This window comes from Pocillopora damicornis, chromosome 13 (assembly GCF_964200805.1).
Source record: "Pocillopora damicornis chromosome 13, jaPocDami1.2, whole genome shotgun sequence".
NCBI lineage: Eukaryota > Metazoa > Cnidaria > Anthozoa > Scleractinia > Pocilloporidae > Pocillopora > Pocillopora damicornis.
This window is the reverse complement of record NC_142682.1, coordinates 2886754-2905728: the sequence shown is the minus strand read 5'-3', so window position 1 is coordinate 2905728 and position 18975 is coordinate 2886754. Positions and strand designations below refer to the sequence as shown.

The following is an 18975-nucleotide window of genomic DNA, read 5'->3' as shown; positions in this document are numbered from 1 at the left end:
TCAAAACTCAGCCAATGATGAAAGTTATTTGAAAACACTTTCATGAGTTGCTTTCCTTCCCGAGTCTTTTTACCCTGCTATTTCTGTTGTGGTTTGAACCAGAATTACTAAAGGAGGTTATGTTGAAATTTTGCAGTGATACACTGAGAATCGCCAATCTTAGCACCCACCCTCCCTTACAAGTATCGGAGTACACTCACGGGGTCTGGTTACCAACTTGGAAGCTCCAACATGGCGTCTCGCGGTTGGCTGTTTCTCTTAGCACTTATACTTGGGCTTTCAGACTGTTATGGCAAGAAGAAAGTCTCAAAAGAGGTAAGAAACTTTTTAAAATGAACAAAAGCTAAGAAAGATTACCCAACTTATCAAATATTTCGAAAACGCTTAACACAGATGCTAGATTCGGTAGACCGAATTTGCGGCCTTCCTGTCAATAACCTGCTTTCATTGACAGATGCCGCATTGAGCCCCTGACAAAAGGCTATTGAAAAATTTTACTTTCAGCGTTTCGGGAAATTATTTTTTCCATATTTCAGCTGTGTAACCCTGTAAATTGAAGCTTTTTTCCCTCATGATAATCATAGCCACTCTGTGAGTTAAAACTGCTTTGTTCCAATTTGTTTTGAGCCCAGGAACGGTTTATCTACTTATAACCAAGAGAACGAGCTGGGAAAAAGAAAAATGAATTGGCGTCTTTGCAAATTTTCCTTTTTTTTGATGTGCAATTTTGTAATTAGCCCTGCAAATTTGTCAATTTGCTCTCATAGTTTCCAAGTTGAATTTAATTATTTAAAATATACCTAACTGATTAACAGTCACTTGTTTTCTGGAACAAGAGTTGCTTTTAAACTGAAATCTTTTGCCAAAACTATCTTTTTCACATTCTTCTTAGAGGTGAATGGTTCCTTATAATGACCAACAAGTTAGCCAGTACATGTAAGTTGGTACATACTGGTATTAAGGCTAACCCCTCAAAATTGTAAGTCTCTCAATGTCTGACTGACCCAGTTCTTGGAAAAGTACCTCAGTAAATTATTTGGTCTCTCCAAGTTTTTCTTTTTGCCTAACCAACAAACCCTCCTTGGAACAAAAGTCAATGAGAAACCAAACATTTATATGAAAAGCCTACTCTTGATGGGAATGGTAGCTGACACAGATCAAAGTTGTTCTTTGGTCGAGGCCTCATGTGCCTAAACTCAGGAGAACTCAATGATGAACTTAGTTCTGAGAATTACTGTTCTGTTAAATTTTCAGTCTCTGTTGGAAACTAGAGTCAAACAGCTAATGGACTGGAACCAAAGGAAGCCAGTCATTAGATTAAATGGAGACAAATACAGAACATACTTACGAGCATCACCAAGGAACTACTCTGTCATCCTTATGCTTACAGCTCTTGCACCACACAGACAATGTACCATTTGTAGGTAGGTAATTTCTTATTACATTATCAACATTGAATATAGGGTTAACCCTTTAACTCCCAGATCAAATTTGTAATTCTCCTTTCTTTCAACCATACAATTCTTACAATGTTAGCTCAGAGAATTTAGCATTGGATCAACTAATTATCCCCAAATTGGTATTTTTCTTTATTCTCATCACTTTATAATCTGGTTGATGTGGTATTGATATTGTAAGGAGAAATTCTGTCTTGGTCACTCATAGGAGTTAAAGGATTAAGGTCATGAGAATAACCAATTTGAACAGTGTTTAAAGAAGCTGTTGATTCATATTGTTAACACTTTGATTCCAAGGAGTAACTAATAAGTAATTTCAATACAGTGACATGCAGAAAGGTGACAAGAATGCACGAGTATCATCAAGGGGATATGGTGTGATGAGAATAACCAATTTGAACAGTGTCTAAAGAAGCTGTCGATTCAGATTTTTAACCCTTTAATTCCAAGGAGTAACTTGTAAGTAATTTCAATGCAGTAACAAGCAGAAAGATTATAAGAATGCATGAGTATCAATTGTTTGATTTGAAACCAAATTCTCAGCTTAACCCTTTAACTCTCATGAGTGACCAAGACAGAATTTCTCCTCACAATATCAATACAACATCAACCAGATAAGTGTTGAGAATAAAGAAAAATATCAATTTGGGGCTAATTAGTTGACCCTGTACTAAATTCTCTAAACTAACATTATAAGAATAATATGACAGACAGTAAGGAGAATTACATATTGGATCTGGGGGTTAAAGGGTTAAATTAATGAGATGGATGAGAGACAGCAAGGAGAACTGACTACTTCAGAAATATTGGAGTAGAAAATTGTGGGAAAGGGGTGTGCAAGTTTCCCCTTGTTAGTATTGATGAAAATGTTTAGAAAACAGTGTAGGGAATATGCATACTGATGTTAGGGTATGAAAAGTGTTAATGACACAGGTTTAAATCTTGTTACTGTAGTTCTAAACTGTTTTTCTTTTTTCATTCAACAGAGAAGCTAATAACGAGTTTACAATCCTTGCCAACTCTTGGCGTTATTCACAGCAGTATTCCAACAAAGTGTTTTTTGCAGTTGTTGATTTTGACGAAGGTCCAGATGTATTTAGTGCGGTAAGACTAGTCATTTAAGTAATTTTTCAAAGTTATTACTTCAAATGGTACCCACCCTGTTGCAGTAAAACTTTGGAGCTTCTTTGTGTCTTGACACAACTCACTGTTTTTTTTGTTCATAGTTGCGATTGAATTCTGCACCAATGTTCATGCACTTTCCACCAAAGGGAAAACCCAAAAAGGCAGACACTTATGATATTCAAAGGTAAAATATCTACATTGCAATTCTAACTGATTACATTTAGCATCAATTGCTCTGATGAAGGACTAATGCTGGAAGTGTCAGCTTTTAAACTCTTTATGGTGGCCTATTTACATTATCAACTTAGTTAATAGTAGTAAATAACCCTGCTATACTCTCCCACTGACACAGCACCACAGCTTCTTTAGAAACTTAACCCCTTTAAATTTTTGAGGGACTGATTGTAATGGACAAGATACATTATGTTAGTTCTTCTCCTTCATTTTATTAGTGACCCTTTTACTTACTTTTGATTGTTCACTTAAACATTTGTTGTTTTCATGGTAGAATGGGCTTCTCTGCAGAACAGTTGGCCAGATGGGTTGCAGAACGAACAGATGTTAATGTATGTGTGGTTTCCATAAACTTGTCTTAACTATCCATGTTGAACAACAAGTTTCTATAATCATGTTGCTTCTGTGCTACAACTTTATGTTGTAGTAGTATTTTTATGGTGCGCATTTAAATTGGTTGATTCAAAACTAGATGAATGGTAAAACCTGTTAACCTTCTTTTTGTGCTATTACTTATCAAATAAACGTGTTATTGTTTTTTGGTTTTTTGCAGATCAGGGTATTCCGTCCACCCAATTACATGGGTGCTGTTATAATGGGTTTGCTAGTAGTTCTGATTGGAGGACTACTCTATGTGCGACGCAAAAACTTGGAGTTCCTCTACAACAAGACGTACTGGGCAATTGGAGCTCTGGTAAACATTTTGTTTCTTTTATTTTCACGCGAAAACATCTAAATGTACTCCACAAATCATGCAATTTTTGTCTTATCAAATTATGACACTGCTGTCATTTGAGAGTCCAAAAAGAAACCTAAACTTAATTGCTTGCAATTGTGCTTAAACTTAGTGAGATTTGAAATATTTTTAAAAAAATCAAAACATTTTGTCCTTAAACAGTGTGTAGTATTTGTCATGACTTCTGGTCAGATGTGGAATCACATCCGAGGACCTCCTTATGCCCACAAGAATCCACAAACAGGACAAGTGGTAAGTTGCAAGTGATGGATGGTAAAGAAGTCATGCATCTTGATATACACTCATTGTTTGAGATTTAAACATATGAAAGTTTATTTCACTTCTCCTAGGTGGTACTAAATGAAAATATAAATATATTGTTTTTTTATTTAGAGCTACATACATGGCAGCAGTCAAGCACAGTTTGTTGCTGAAACTCATATTGTCATTTTTCTGAGTATCCTTTTGTAGCAATAAATAAATGTATTTTTTAAAATAAACAACAAGTGAGAAAAGGTTTTAAATCAGCTGTAAAACTTCAGAACTTCAAAGGAAACCTTTTGAACATTTAGCAAATGAATGAATACCTGAATAATATGTGGTGCCTGGAAATAACCAATACCATGTCTATAGAGGAACATTTGTAAATCCTGACATAATTAGGGTTTAAAATAGCTACTTTTGTTCTCCTCTTTCTTGGAGTCTTTACCATAATGTGGTATAACAAGAGGAAACACCAGAACTGGGATTGCAACTATGATGCTAATATGGTAATTCTAGTGTGGCTGGAGAAGGGTCTTAATTAATTTAATTATTTTGTTAGAGAAGTATGGCTGTTTTATTTTATTTGAATACTTATTGGAGTCATCAGTCTAATTGATATTCACTGTGAGTTAAAAAAAAAAAAAGGAATGTACTTCATATTTAAAATACTTTTTAAAAAGTTTTGCTATATCTTGGCCTAATCCTTGACCCATTTTCAAAGATGCCTTGTATGTTGTTGGAATGATTCTTCTCAATGAGAAGGCATTTGAAGTCAAAGAGATTGGAAAACGTAGAAGTAAGTGTTCTAACTGCCTTTGCTTTTGAAGTTTAAGTCCCAGTAAAATCTTTTCATACACTGTTAATCTGTTGCCTGAAACAGAGAGAAAATGTGAGGAGGGACACTGGTAAAATAACTATTGTTTGTTCACCAAGAATTGATATATATGTCAGTGGGTATTGCTTGGAATTAATAGCTGACATTGTCTTTGAAGGAGATGAAGAAATATTGATTATTCTGAATGGTTCTAGCTTGTTCTAGGCATTCAGTTGGTAAAACAAAGCAGGAGTTTGAACAAGTGAGAACCAAGGGAGTTTAGGGTTGCTTAAAGAGCATGTTTTACTTGCCCAGACCTAAACCTTTGGATGTTTCACTCCACCACTACTATGGGACTGTTAAATTTTAGCTCCATTTTACCAACTAAATGCCTGGAACAGACCAGAGTGGTTCTTGTAGTGCTTCAATTTTGAAGTTCTCCATACATGTCCACATTGTAACCATATTGAACTAATGTTGGATCTTCTTTCTCAGTTGTGGTTATGGTTGGTTTGGGTCTTGTGGTGTTGTTCTTCAGCTTGCTGCTGTCTGTGTTTCGTTCCAAGTACCATGGATATCCTTACAGGTAATCAATCCAAGAAATTGTGCAGTTTCAACCATGTTCTTTGGAAATTGCTGTCAAGTGCAACCAGTGGTTTTAGATTCAATAGTGTGAAATTGCATTGCATTGCATTAGCAATACTTGATGCACGTCTCTTCATGAATTTAGAAGTAAATTAACCACCACATCAAATCTAAAAACTTGAGTTGGAAAAGGCAGCTCTCTGTCACAGGAAATAGTATCTCAGTAGTGGAGAACTTTTTCCATTTTACTTAACCTCCTCTCAATACAAAGGAGGGGGGGGGTTGGGTGGGGGGGAATTCTGTGGCTGTTTCTCAAAAAATCACTGTACATTAATAGGCCCAAAGCCTTATTTTGAAATCAAAATTTAAAGAATAAATAATCTGGTTCTGGCACCCTAACCAGTCCACTTTGATTCTTTACCTGATGGTTTAATTGAATAATTTTCAAAACTTTTGAAACCCCCATCTTGAATGAGAACAGAGCAGCTTTACAGGCCTGTTAAGTTACTGAGATTCTTAAGAAAGGAGCCCCTGGACTGTTAACTTTTAAGAATTCTCTTAGAGACTATGTTAACGCAAGAAAAGAAGACCTGTATTTCTTGTTCAAAATATACCTCACTAATACAGAAGAATCTAAAGCCTTATAACCATGTTTGCAGACTCTAATCTAAACATACCTATATTATTTTTAGTTGTTCCTTCCAATGCGCATGCTGTTGTGTGATACTCAATTGTTGACTAAGATGTATGTGCCTCTTTTTTCTCCTCCAGTTTCTTGATAAAGTGAAGTCAGGAGTCCCATCACTGAAGGATTTCACTCTCCTAGGGCATTGCTGTGCTAGATATAAAATAAACCTTTCCTTCTTCTTTACCAAAATAAGTTAAAACATTTGCTACAAGAGATATTTGTAAACTGCAGTACAACCTATTAGGCAATTTAACATCTTTGAAAGTGGTGAAATAAAAGTTTTTGGTTTCCGTTTTCCAATTGTTTAATTCTTCCGCAGTACTCTATATAATATGATACTTGACTTTTCTCCCTCATGAGTGATTAACACATAGTTCCTCCTTGCAATATTAATATGATATCAAGCAGACAAGGATGAAAATAAAGAAAGTTATCAATTAGGGGATTAAAGGTTGATCCAACACCAAATTCTTAGAATTAACATTACAAGGAATGTACAGCAGACAGGAAGGGGAATTGCTAATGAGATCTTGGTGGAAAATCACATGTACTTGCTTATTCATACAGACAGTATGTGAAACCTTGAGTAACCCTTCACAAACTGGGGTGCATACAATTGTATGTCAACCTGCCTGAGAGTATGCCTACTGACGTTAGGTTATAAGGGTTGTCATCTAGACTTACCGTCTTCAAGTGAATAATATCGAGAACCATGAATTAAGGGAGAAAAATTACAAACACTGACCGTGCATATCCTTGCCTGCAAATGATGTAAGATCTTTAAGACAGTTCCTCTTCAGTCCATAAGAAACTGTTTTCCATTCCATTCTTCCTCCTTGTAATATCAAGCATTTTCCAGGATTTTCATCACAAATCTTTGACCACCAGTGTCCATACAATCACAATGATTATTGACTTTTGAGAGAATTTTTTTTTTTTTTTTTTTTACTTTTTTTTGTCAGAAGTGCAAAACATTTTTTTGTCTCATTCACTTTTTTTTCCACGAGGGAAATAATTTTCTTCTAGAAGCTTGAAGTCAAGCAACTGTTTTTTGTTCTTTTCTCTTTGTAGAAGTTCTTTTCATTGTCTTTTTTCTCCATTTTTCTTTTTTTAAAGAATCATTTCACTCTTCTAAAGTTAATGACTTTTTCACTGTACAATGGTTCATAACAACATGAAATAAAATTAAAATAGCAATAACAACATAAGATAACTACATTTCATCTAAAATTTGAGTAGTACCTCAATTTGGTTACAGAATTATGTGGCATGCTCACATAAATAAACTGTTACTCTGGAAGATAGCAGAGTGGCTTTCCTATCCATATCACAAAATGTTAAGTTACAACATATAATAGTCCTATTTTTCCATTCAAAGTCATGCTGTAACTATCTTTTCCATGACCGCTCATCTTCTTCTTCTTCTTCCTCATCAAAGTCTTCCCCCAAAAGGAGGGCTTCATCTGTCTCAGGATCAAATTCATGTTTTCCCTGAAAAGGGAACACAACTGTTCACCCTTTAACCCCTAAGAGTGACTAGCATCTAATTTATCCTCAAGATATCACCCCTCAAGCACACATTAACGTCAAAAGAACAAAGAAATGATCGATATCCTAAGAAGCTTTGATCATTATCAAAAGAATCCTTGTCAGTGACAAAAGAAATGTACTAAAAACTGATAACAGTGACTGGCCTCTAAATTCTCCTCACAGTATCTGCCTCAATCAAATGCAAAGGTCATGAGAATAAAGGAAATGATTACCAATTAAAGAAGCTCCTGATTATCAAAAAATTCATCTTGTCAGTACCATTGGAAATATACAAAAAAACAGTGGGAAGAATATGCACATTGATGATAGAGTGTAAAGGGGTTAAACAGACAATTTTGGAGATTAAATGAACCAAAAGACACAAGAATCAGCTTTTTGGGCCTGTTAAGTTACCAGGTATTTCAAGAAATGGGCCCCAGGACTGGTAACTAACAGGAATTTAGAGCAAAATGCTCAAAGTCTCAAAGTGCTTCAACCAAGCCATCATCAACTTACAAATTCTGCATCAAAAAGTCCTAGCTCTTCCTCAACTTTCCTCAGTGTTGTTGGAGTGGTAGGGGTGGTGGGTGTGGTGGGAGTGGTTGGAACAGCTGTAGATGGAGAAGGAGGAGGGACTGAGGCACGAAACCATGAGACTTTCAGAGCTCTTCCTTTGAACATTTTCCCTTTGTTGTAAGCCTAACACAACAAACAGAAGTAAGTTCACTGCCATGAAGTGAAACAGTTTACAGGTAATTTGAAGGACAGGAATTTGCTTGAATGGTTAAGAATATATGAAAGTCATATATTTGAACTGCGGATAAATATATGACTTTCATATATTCTTAACCATTTATTCAATCACTTCACGGGTTTATTTAGAACCAACTTCATGACCAGCTCCCAGTTGGCTTGTTAGCTCAGTTGGTAGAGCGCTGCACCGGTATCGCAGAGGTCATGGGTTCAAATCCCGTACAGGCCTGAATTTTTTTCAGGCCTTATTTCACTACTGCCTAAGTAGTGCAAATTACTGCGAGGATCACTTTCATTCACTTCAGGAATTTGCTTGTTGAAAAGTTCTTGAGATACTCTCCTGCATTACCATCAACACAGTTCAATTATTCCCATTTCTTTAAATAATTTTTGCTCCAGCTACTGCTTATCCATAGTCAAACTGCAAAAAAGAGCACACACTATGACAGCTTCATAAAGAAAGAAATATTTGTTCTTACGATTTCTGCTTCTTTTCTTGTGCGAAAAGTCAGGTGAAGTGTATTCTTGTCCTCAATATATTCTTCATTGTCAACAATTCCAAATTCCTGTCACAAAAAAATATATATAGGGTTGGACTGATGTTAAAAACAATGTTAGGAAACATACAGCTACCAAGTTATTGAACACTTTGTTTCAAAAAACTTACACTGTAGTGTTCTGAGATGTCCTCTTTCTGTTCTGGTGTGACTTCATTCACAACAATCTGTTTGGGTCTGTGATCCAGGGTGGCACTCTCTCTTGTCCACACCCGTGTTGTTTTTGGAAGAGGCCTGCCTCTAACAGCTGTTCCTCTGCCTCTACCTCTAACTACACCTCTGCCACGCCCTTTATTAGGTGGGTCTAACAATCCAAGAGATTTGGCCTGAAAAAAAGGAAAAAGTGAAAGAAAGATAATTTTATATAATGAAGTAGTTTGATATTCTTTGACTTTCAATTTGATATTCAAAATTATGAAATAATGTTCTTCATGTAAATGTGTTTTATAGACAAGGATCAATCACACTCAGGTATTTTTCATAGACTCAAGGGTTTAAATAATTTTAAAAACCTAAAGACAGAAGCAGCTTGTAGGCTTAACAGATGGCTGTAAGAGGTCTTAAAGGCAGCAGTAACCACCAGTAACCTGCTTTTATTGAAACCCCAGCAGACTTACTGAGTGCTTAACCTTTTAACTCCCAGAAGTGATAAACCTCTTGACTTCCCCCTATGATATCCAAACATTATACCACGAACAGAGATAGATTGATAGATAGATAGATAGTTAGTTAGATAGAAAGATAGATAGATAGATAGACAGACAGACAGACAGACAGACAGACAGATAGATAGATAGATATGTTTATTGAAAAAAGTGCAACTTGCAGCTGGAGGGCTGAATTGCATGTACCTAAAATAACAATTTTAAATAAAAATAATAAACATATAAATTGAATAATATTAAAAACGTGAATTACAAAATTGGATTTAATCTATGTGATCTAAATATGTGAGGAGAATTCTCAAACTTATCAGGTAGAAGTTGTTAACTATCTCTAATACCAAATTCTCCTCACTAATTTAAGAGGAAATGTGGGGCAGCTGAAGGGAGAATTAGCAATCAGACCTTTGGAGTTAACAGGTTAAGTACATTGTCCCACATCGACTGTCTAAGTGAATAGGTATAGTACCTCTTGTTTTAGTTCTTCAACTTTTTTCTTCAGTTCTGTGGTGTCTTCTCCTGTGTTTTGATGGGTAATGAGATCTAATTCTTGGTCAAGAATTGCTTTTTGAGCCTGAAATAAGAAAAAGTTCTTGATTACTAACTGTACAATATTTTGATAGTTTGTACTTATGATTTAATGATCCAATTCATTGGTATTGAGACTGAAATGTGTAATTGGAATGGATATGAGTTCAGGACCATGATAGACTACCATTAAGAAGGGGGCAAATTTCTGTGGTGCTGTGTAAGGCAGGAGTACTCCAAGATAGTCCAGTTTTATCAAATGAGTTGATAATGTAAATTGGTCACCTAAGAGAGCTTTTAAAGCTGATGTTTCTGGCATCAGTCCTTTGTCAGAGTGAGTAGACAGAGGACTAACACTCAAAATATCAGCCTTGGAAACTCTTTAACCCTTCAACTCCCATGAGTGACCAAGACAGAATTTCTCCTTACAATATCAACACAATATCAAGCATAGAAGTGATGAGAATAAAGTAAACTATCAATTAGGAGATTATTAGTTGATCCAATACCAAATTCTCCAAACTGACATCATAAGAATTGTATGTCAGACAGTAAAAAGAATTACTAATGAGATCTTGGGAGTTAAAGGGTTAAGATGTTCATTTTACATTATCATTAGAAAGAACAGCTGATGAGAGATGAATAAAAATCATCCCATAACATGTTCATTATAAGACTGTGTGTTTATGTGACATATTCAGCTGGACTTGACTGTTACTACAAAAAAAGGGTCCTTGACATAACTAACTCATAAAATGTCTGCTTACAATTTGTCTCGCCTGTGAAGGACTCTCTTTTGATTTGGCTGCCATTGCTGTTAACTCCACTTCTTTCTTCAATGTTTCAATGTTTGAACTTAGAGATTTGATGGTCTGTTATTAAAAAAAAAAAAAAAAAAACAGATATAAATATTAACTTTGCAAGTTCTTCAAACAAAAGTGATGAAAAGGTACAAATTAAATGTGATAAAAGGACTTCATGAAAATCCATCCTTGAGCAGGGAGTCTCTAACCTTCATTATCAACTCTTTCTCTGCAGCACTCAAGTTTTTCTTCTCCAGCTTGGAGATTAAAAGCTGGAAAGAGAGCAAACACAGTGTGTTATCAGTGGAGATTAGGAGATTTAACAACTATATGAAACTGAAGTAATGATTATTTTCTTACAATACCATAACACAGAAAAGCCTTGAAACCGAGAGTAACTGTTGAGTATGCTGTGATTGTTTGAGTAAGGCAGTAAAATTAATATTTTAAGCTTCATACCTTTTGTTCTTGAATTTGCTTGTTAAGCAGTTCTTGCTTTTGTTTCTGAATTTCAAGCTTCTTTTTCATAGCTTCCTGTCATTTAAACAAAAAAGACAAACAGGATGGTATGTTAATTTATACTTAACCCTTAAACTCTCAGGAGTAACCAAGACAGAATTTCTCCTTACAATATCAACACAATATCAACCAGATAAGTGTTAAAAATAAAGAAAAATGTCAATTTGGGTATAATTAGTTGATCCAATACTAAATTCTCCAAACTAACATTAGAAGAATTGTATGATTAACAGAAAGGAGAATTGCAAATTTTATGTGGGAGTTAAAGAGTTAAGATCTGCAAAGCCAGGCATGAAATTTCTCTTCTTGTAACTGTGTACAATCTATCTGAGTGGCCTTGTTACTTGAAAAGCTCTGCAGATAGATGTCGTCCATTTGCTGTAGAAAGGAAGGTAACATGCCTCTAACCTGTTTTTGAAGCACCTGTTGCCTTTTGTTCAAAGCTGGACCAGAAGGTGTAAGAGCAGGAGGAGCCTTTGTAGTCTTTGAGAAAGTAGTCTTCCCACTTTGAAACATGGTGGGTTTTGCCTTAGGTTCAGTGGCAGGCTGTGAAAACGTCAAGATAAAATGTTATGACTACAGAATTACACAACTGCAATTCAAAAGTGTTTTCCACTGTCCTAACATTCCCATGTAATGTGTCATAAGTCAAACAATCTTTAACAAATGCGTATTGTAATTGCAGAAAAAAATTGAATTATAATTATTACTGATGACTGCCTCCATGAGAAAAAGTGTGTTTTGTTGCCTTTGGCAGAGACCCTTAAGATTCCCAGAGATTCCTTAAGAGTCCTATTATACCAGCCCTTAACCTTTTCATTCCCTGAAGTGATTAACATGTAACTTCTCCCTATAATATCCATACATTATCCAGCAAACAGGTGACAAGAATTCTTAAACTAATCAGGTAGAATTTGTCATCTTGATTCAATGCCAAATTCTTGTAACTAATTTACAAGGAAATGTGAAGCAGGTAAAAGTGAGAATTGCCAATCAAATCTTGGGAGTTAAAGAGTTAAGTGTCAATAAATAAAAACTTGTACTCTTCTCAGACCATCAGGTTCAATTTTGACTGAGCCTTCTGAAATTCAAGTGATAATCTTTTGTCAAGTCAAACCTTAATAGAGTCCTCCTTTGCAGTTGGTTCCCCATCTGCAGATGCCGATCCAGAGTTACTGGATGGTGTGGCTTCTTTGCTTGAATTTCCATCCTGAAATTCACAATTCAGACATCACCCACAGTCAACAATAAGTATTTCCCTGATTGGAAAACTTTGGAAGTACAATAATCTGAAAGATTAGAACATGTAGCCATGGTATACCTTATTATTCTGGTTCCTGTCAGGGTTGTGCCAAAACACCCTGATAAATCTGTTGCCAAGGACAGCATCGGGACAAGAATAAGCTGCTTTACATTCTTGGTGATGAGAAAACTGAACCAGTGCTGCTTCAGGATCTCCAAAGGCACAAACCTGTAAACGCACAAGTTAGGAAAAAAAAGAAATCCTAAGATTTTGAAGCATTTGATAACTTTTGTTCAGAATCTGTGAATTTTTGCCAAATCTCAGTGAAGCAACCATCCTCATTTGACACAATTAGCATTGCAAAGCCTTAAGTCTCAAGTAAGTTCCTGTCTGACGTGAAACTAAGAGTGTAAGGGTATTTAAGTTCACCTGAATGTTCCTGATGGTTCCAAATCGTTGAAAATGCTCATTCAACTTTGCAATGTTGTTCAATTCACGAGGAATCTTCTTCAATTCCAGGGTGTCACTAAATTTCCTGGGAAAGCCAAGTCGACTTTTGACTGGAGCAGTTTCATCTTTTTTGCCAGGAGCCTGAATCACACCTGGCTGTGGCACAGCAGATGGTTGCTTCAGAGCTGGTGGCTGGTGATCTTGAGATGGATTAGGGGCATTATCTGAGTGGATCACTATTCTGTCAGGTATGGTGGGCATCCTTGGTCCAGGGGCAGACATGTTGGAAACTATCAGAGAGAATAAACCACAAATTTTATCAAAAAGTAAACCTCCTTCTTTGGATTCCTCATCTGAGCAGCTACTTCAATTTTCAACTCATTACATGGCCAAGATGAAGGCAGAGTAGGTTTAAAACACAACATAACCGTCCTTTTCAGCAATGTCTGCTAATTAGAATCTAGAAATCCCCATATGACCATGAAGAGTGACTAACAACTAATTTCTCCTCACAATATCACACTGAATCAAACACTAAGGTCACAAGAATAAAGCAAATGATCACCAACAGAAGAAACTCTAGATTGCTAGACAAATTCTCATTGTCAGTACCTTTAGAGATGTATACCAAACAGTATGGAGAATATGCAGACTGATGCTACTGTGTTAAGGGCTAATACATCGAAAGCTCTGTGAAATCTCCCTTCTCTACGAAGCCTTCTGTTAAGAGCTTCATATTTCTAATAAGCCTCCTTCCCTTCCTCCAAACAAAAATTTGAAAATAAAAATACAGTAGCATGATGATCATGCTATGAATATGCTGTGCAAATACCTTTGCAATGGGAAACATATTTGAGCCATGAGTAGGCCAGAACCTAAGGCATTTTAGTTCAAAATATACCTTTATCTGAAAGCCTGTTTTACTGGCAGTTTCTGCTTTAAATATTGCATTTTCTTGGTTTCAGATAATTTACATTTTTCAACCAAAGAAAAAAAAAAAGTCCCCCACCCCCTGCTTTCCCTAACTAATAACCCCGGATATTAATAAGTCTCCTTGGCTCTGACTATCAAAATGACCAAAGGCCAACTATAAAGTTCATAAATGGAAAAAGTTGCCATTTATGAACTGAAAAAATTTTACCTTGAACAGTGAGCTGAGGTGGATTTGGAGTTACTGCTAAAAGCTCCCTTGACCTCATACCACCCATGTTAGGGTGAAACATTCCATGAGGGGGAATAGGGTGAGGAGGACGGCCATTGCCAAGTCTCATCCACACTGGTGTCCTGTCAAATTGAGGCTGTTCTGGATTGTAGGAATCTAGAGTTCAAAATTAAGAGAACAGTGAGGTAAATGCACATCTTAATATTTTCATTTAATTCAATGACTTAAGTTGATTACTTTTTGCCTAAAGCAACTTCCATCTGGATTCTTATGATCATTTGATAATTTTTACAACTGTTTCTGCTATATAATGCCAGTATAATTGATCATCATTACTACTATATGACAAAATTTGTTTTCCTCATTGTTATTATTATCATGATTAGGAAGATAAATTAGGAAGAAGCAAAGTTTGGTGTAAATATCAAATAATTTCATTACCATAATTAGTATGTTAGGGCCTACCTTCAAATGGATTACCAAATTGAGGACGGGGTGCCTGTGGCCTTAACATAGGGTTTGGCATCATGTGAACTGTTGGCATTGGTATTACTGGGGCTTGGCTGTGTGGAGGAACCATTCTATTTGGGGCTGTTGGTCTTGGACCACTCACAGGTACAGTGCTGTCAGGACCTTCCTGGCTTGCTTTGGATTTGGGAACATCATTTGGTAGAGGACCAGTGGTGCCGGGAGGAGGGGGTTGTGAGTTTGGGGCAGGATGTGGGGCTGGGTGTGGGGCAGGGTAGCTCCCTGGTATTGGACCAGCAGTGCCTGGTAATGTTGCAGGTGGGATGGGTTGGCCATCTGGAAAGCCTAAAATACCTGGGGGAAGGACATCTTGGACAACAACTGGATCATTTCCATGATCAAAAGGGCAGAGTTCCCCACGCATGCAAAATCCTTTTTCTATGAGGAAAAAAAAAAGGACCACACTTCAGATCCAAGGCAACCTCAAAACCCTTTCACAGTTTCAATCCTACGATCTCGAAAGTAATTCCCTCAATTTACTCTCTGCCAAACATTTTTTTATAATGTTAGTTATGAATATTTGGTTTAAAATCAAATCACCCCCCCTATTTCATATATTTGTTTATTCTGTCATACTCTCCCAACAGTTTGCTAGTAAATTGTACCTGTTTATACTCAAGGGGGAAAAAAGATACCATAAGAGTTAACCCTTTACTCCCTAATATCAGTATCCATGTTCTGCACACTATTCACTATACATTTCCCAAGGTGCTGACAAGGATAATTTGTTTAATAATCAAGAGCTGCCTTAGTTGGTGATCATTTCCTCTGTTCTCATGACTTCAATGTTTGATTCAAGGGTGATATTGTAAGGAGAAATTAGATGCTAGTCAATCTTAGGGGTTAAAGAGCCTTGCTCAGGTACACAACACAATGACCTGGCAAGGTCTTGACCAAGAGTCAAGTGCATTAACCTTTATACCTTAGCATTCCCACAATGTAAAAGAGGACAGCCACAAATTTTTTCCAGAAAATAATAATAAAAAAAAAAATGAATTCATACCATCATAATCTCTACAACGAGACTTTCTGGAACCACTTCTCTCTCTTTCTTCTCGTCCATGTCTCAAGCGGTCATCTCTAAATCTGTTATCTCTGTATCGTCCTCTCCCAATCCTACCACCTCTTCGATCCCAAGAGGGACTGCCACGCCTTCCTCTTGAATCATCATGAGAGTTCATAAAGCCAGATTGCATTAACCCATCCTGGCCATCCAAATGCTTGTTACTTCGTTCACGATGCATGGCACTCGGAATAGGATAAGTTGCATTGTCATAATGTGCACCATCAGATTTACTTCTGGAGCCCTGATCATCATGAGATTCAGAATCTCCCTGTCGTATTCCACCAGATTCCTCTTTTGCAAACTTTGAGTAGTCACCCCTGAATCTGCTTTCATCATCACCCCTTCGCTTACGAGATCTGTCACCACTGCTGGACACCACAGAGCTAGTAATTTTGTCACTAGAATCTGTGGTTCTCCTTGTTCTCTTAAAATCTCTGTCATCATCATCTAATACTGAAGGCTGGAATTGAAGAGATGCAAAGAGGAAAAACCTTAGGCTAGTAAGTGACTTCTGATGAACTACTACTGACATTTTCCTCTCAAGATTGTACTTTATTCCATTTTGATACCCAAGGAGATTGTGCATGTGATTGGGCATCAAAAGTCCTTCAGGCCTTATTCTACCCATCCCAAAACCAAGTGTTGATACCAAATACATGAAAAAACTAACACCAAATTTAATTACAGGAGTATAAACTGAAAAATAAGGTATTTTAACCAGTCAAATCTAGAATTGAAATGGAGATTTTGTCAATCACCCTTAACAAACTTTCTTAACCCTTGCACTCCCAAGATTTATCAGTAATTCTCACTCCCTACTATCTGCCATTAATATTGTTTTTATTCTCATCACTTGTCTGTTAGATATTGTATTGAAATTGTAATGAGAAATTCTGTCCTGGTCACTCCTAGGAATGAAAGGGTTAAGTCAGCTATTAAAATATTCAATAGCTTATACACAAATCCACTAGCAATTACATTCACAATGTTGATCACAATTTTGACCCTTAAACTCCCAGAAGCAATTAACATGTAACTTCTCCTGATAATAATAAACATCCATACATTATCCAGTAACTAAGTAATAAGAATACTCAAACTTATCAGGTAGAAGTTGTTATCTTGACCTAACACCAAATTCTTGTATCTAATTCACAAGGAAATATATAGCAGCTAGAGGGGAGAATTAACAATCAGATCTTGGGGGTTAAAGGGTTGAGCACAAAGGTCAAATGAGATGTTTAATTACCTCTGTTAGAACTCGTGAGTCCTCTGATATTGATGACTTCCTGGGTTTTTCCTGTGGTATGGTTGAATTAGGGGCTGACTGTGAAGGAACAGCTTTTGGCAGAGGAGCAGAGCTAGCAATTGGTGCGGGATTTGGTTCAGCAAGTGGTTGAGGAATGTAAGAGGAAGTGGCAAGAGCTTCAAACAGCGTGTTCACAAAAGTACCAGTTTCTGAAAAAAAGGAAGTGGTCTCATTTGACTGGTACTGCAAAAAATGTATAAAATTATCTATTCGAATTGTTAGGAGTATCAACCTTTTCCATATCAAGTTGTGAGAATCTTACCTCCAGACAGGAAAACTTCTAACTGGTCCACACAAATGTCTTTGAGTTCTTCTGTAGGCTTGTCTTTTTTCACTAAAGCAACAACATACTTGGCCAGAGCTGCTGGATCAGCATCACAACTGAAACATTTATAAAGATAGAAATTGTAATAAACCAAAGGTTATGTCATAAACCAAAAAAATTTCTGCCAACTGGTACAAATTAAGGTTGTATTTATATCACTTAATCCTTTAACTCCCATGAGTGACCAAGACAGAATTTCTCCTTATTATATCAATACAATATCATCCAGATTAGTGATGAGAATAGAGAAAAATATAAATTTGGTGATAATTAGTTGATCCAATACAAAATTCTCTGAACTAACATTATAAGAACTGTATGGTTGACAGTAAGGAGAATTACAAATTTGATCTGGTGGTTAAAGGGTTAACAGCATGCTGATTCATCCTAAGAAACCACTGAGGAATGCTTTTGTCCCATTTTCAATATTAAGTCAAATTTTCAATTTTTTAGATGTCCCATAAGACTACTAGGATAATGGCATAAAAAAATTAGGAAAGATTTCTGTATAACCACATACTATGCTAAGACAAAGCCATATTACATAAGACAATCTGCTGTTTTGGCCACTGCTTCACTTATCCAAGAACTGCATGCAGAATTAGTAGGAGCTGTATGGAAATCTTACCAAAAGTCAATCTTAAGATCAGGTTAAAGCAGCAAAAAAATATGTTTCTGATCTTCTAATCATTAGTGATCTTTCATTTTTGAACAAGGTGAGGCTTTCTGAACTACACAATAACTTACCATTAACCCTTTAGTAAAAACCCACTTGTCAGTATGCATAATCTCCATACTGAAAAAAACTGTTTATATACATTTCTAAGGGTGCCGAGAAGGAGAATATGTTTAACAATCAATGACTTCTCTGGTTGGTGATCATCTTTAGTCTTATGAACAAAATGTGTGTTTCAGGGGTGGTATTGTAAGGAGAAATTGGATGCTAGTCACTCTTAGAGGTCAGAGAATTAACAAAACTAATTAAGTTATTGATGCCAACAGAAAGAAACCTTAAGTCTAATCTCTAATAAACGTCAAAAGATTGCCTAATAATGTTAACAATACTTCATAGAAATTGAACATCAGCGAGACAAATCAACTCTGAAATGACTTAATAACCAGGTTCCCATCGAAGGCATCTATCGTACAGTTTTATCAATTTTGAGCGATCATGCATGAGTCGTTCATGTTAGTATTTAGTATGTCTACGAAATACAGTTCGGCTTTCCTCTGAATATATACTTACACTGACTCCAAACGAGTTGTAAGCCAAGATTTTAAGGCTTCCACGCTTTTGATTTGCATCGTGGATCCAGGTGTACTTCAAAATTAAACTATTCTTTCGACAACAACCCAAAGCAAACTTCTACTTCAGTCAACCTTACTTCGAAAGTTATGACGGTGTTTTGACGATCGACGCACAATTTATGTGTTCCATGATATCGCTTATCTATTTAAGTATCAAATTTGTAAATCAACTGGTTCCAAAATACATAAACAAAGGCAATGGTTCTCGAATAAAGACACATTCTACTAAAGGGACTTGGCAATGAAAGTCGCCATGTTTCTGCCCACGAGGATTGGAGAGAGAAAGTTGTGAGAGACTGGTGACAAGGTACAATTTCTTACCATCCCAT

At 36.3% G+C, this 18975-nt stretch overlaps 2 protein-coding genes across 2 annotated transcripts; one reads left to right on the top strand and one right to left on the bottom strand.

Annotated features, from left to right (window-relative positions):
* Positions 1-186: 186 nt before the first annotated feature.
* On the top strand, positions 187-6198 carry LOC113671249 (dolichyl-diphosphooligosaccharide--protein glycosyltransferase subunit TUSC3). The gene is made up of 11 exons (XM_027187452.2): positions 187-315; positions 1255-1424; positions 2444-2561; positions 2684-2766; positions 3091-3148; positions 3370-3510; positions 3715-3804; positions 3946-4009; positions 4538-4612; positions 5126-5216; positions 5987-6198. Exons 1-11 carry the CDS (start codon positions 232-234, stop codon positions 6000-6002), a joined length of 990 nt encoding a protein of 329 aa, XP_027043253.2. The 5' UTR covers positions 187-231; the 3' UTR covers positions 6003-6198.
* On the bottom strand, positions 4408-18937 carry LOC113671248 (RNA-binding protein 26). The gene is made up of 19 exons (XM_027187451.2): positions 18585-18937; positions 17276-17394; positions 16954-17162; positions 15642-16164; positions 14576-15016; positions 14090-14266; positions 12928-13238; positions 12577-12726; positions 12373-12465; positions 11664-11801; positions 11196-11270; positions 10946-11008; positions 10701-10805; positions 9875-9979; positions 8854-9069; positions 8666-8752; positions 7950-8132; positions 5893-7394; positions 4408-5266 (listed from the first exon to the last, which is right to left on the bottom strand). Exons 1-18 carry the CDS (start codon positions 18641-18643, stop codon positions 7293-7295), a joined length of 3156 nt encoding a protein of 1051 aa, XP_027043252.2. The 5' UTR covers positions 18644-18937; the 3' UTR covers positions 4408-5266; positions 5893-7292.
* Positions 18938-18975: the final 38 nt, after the last annotated feature.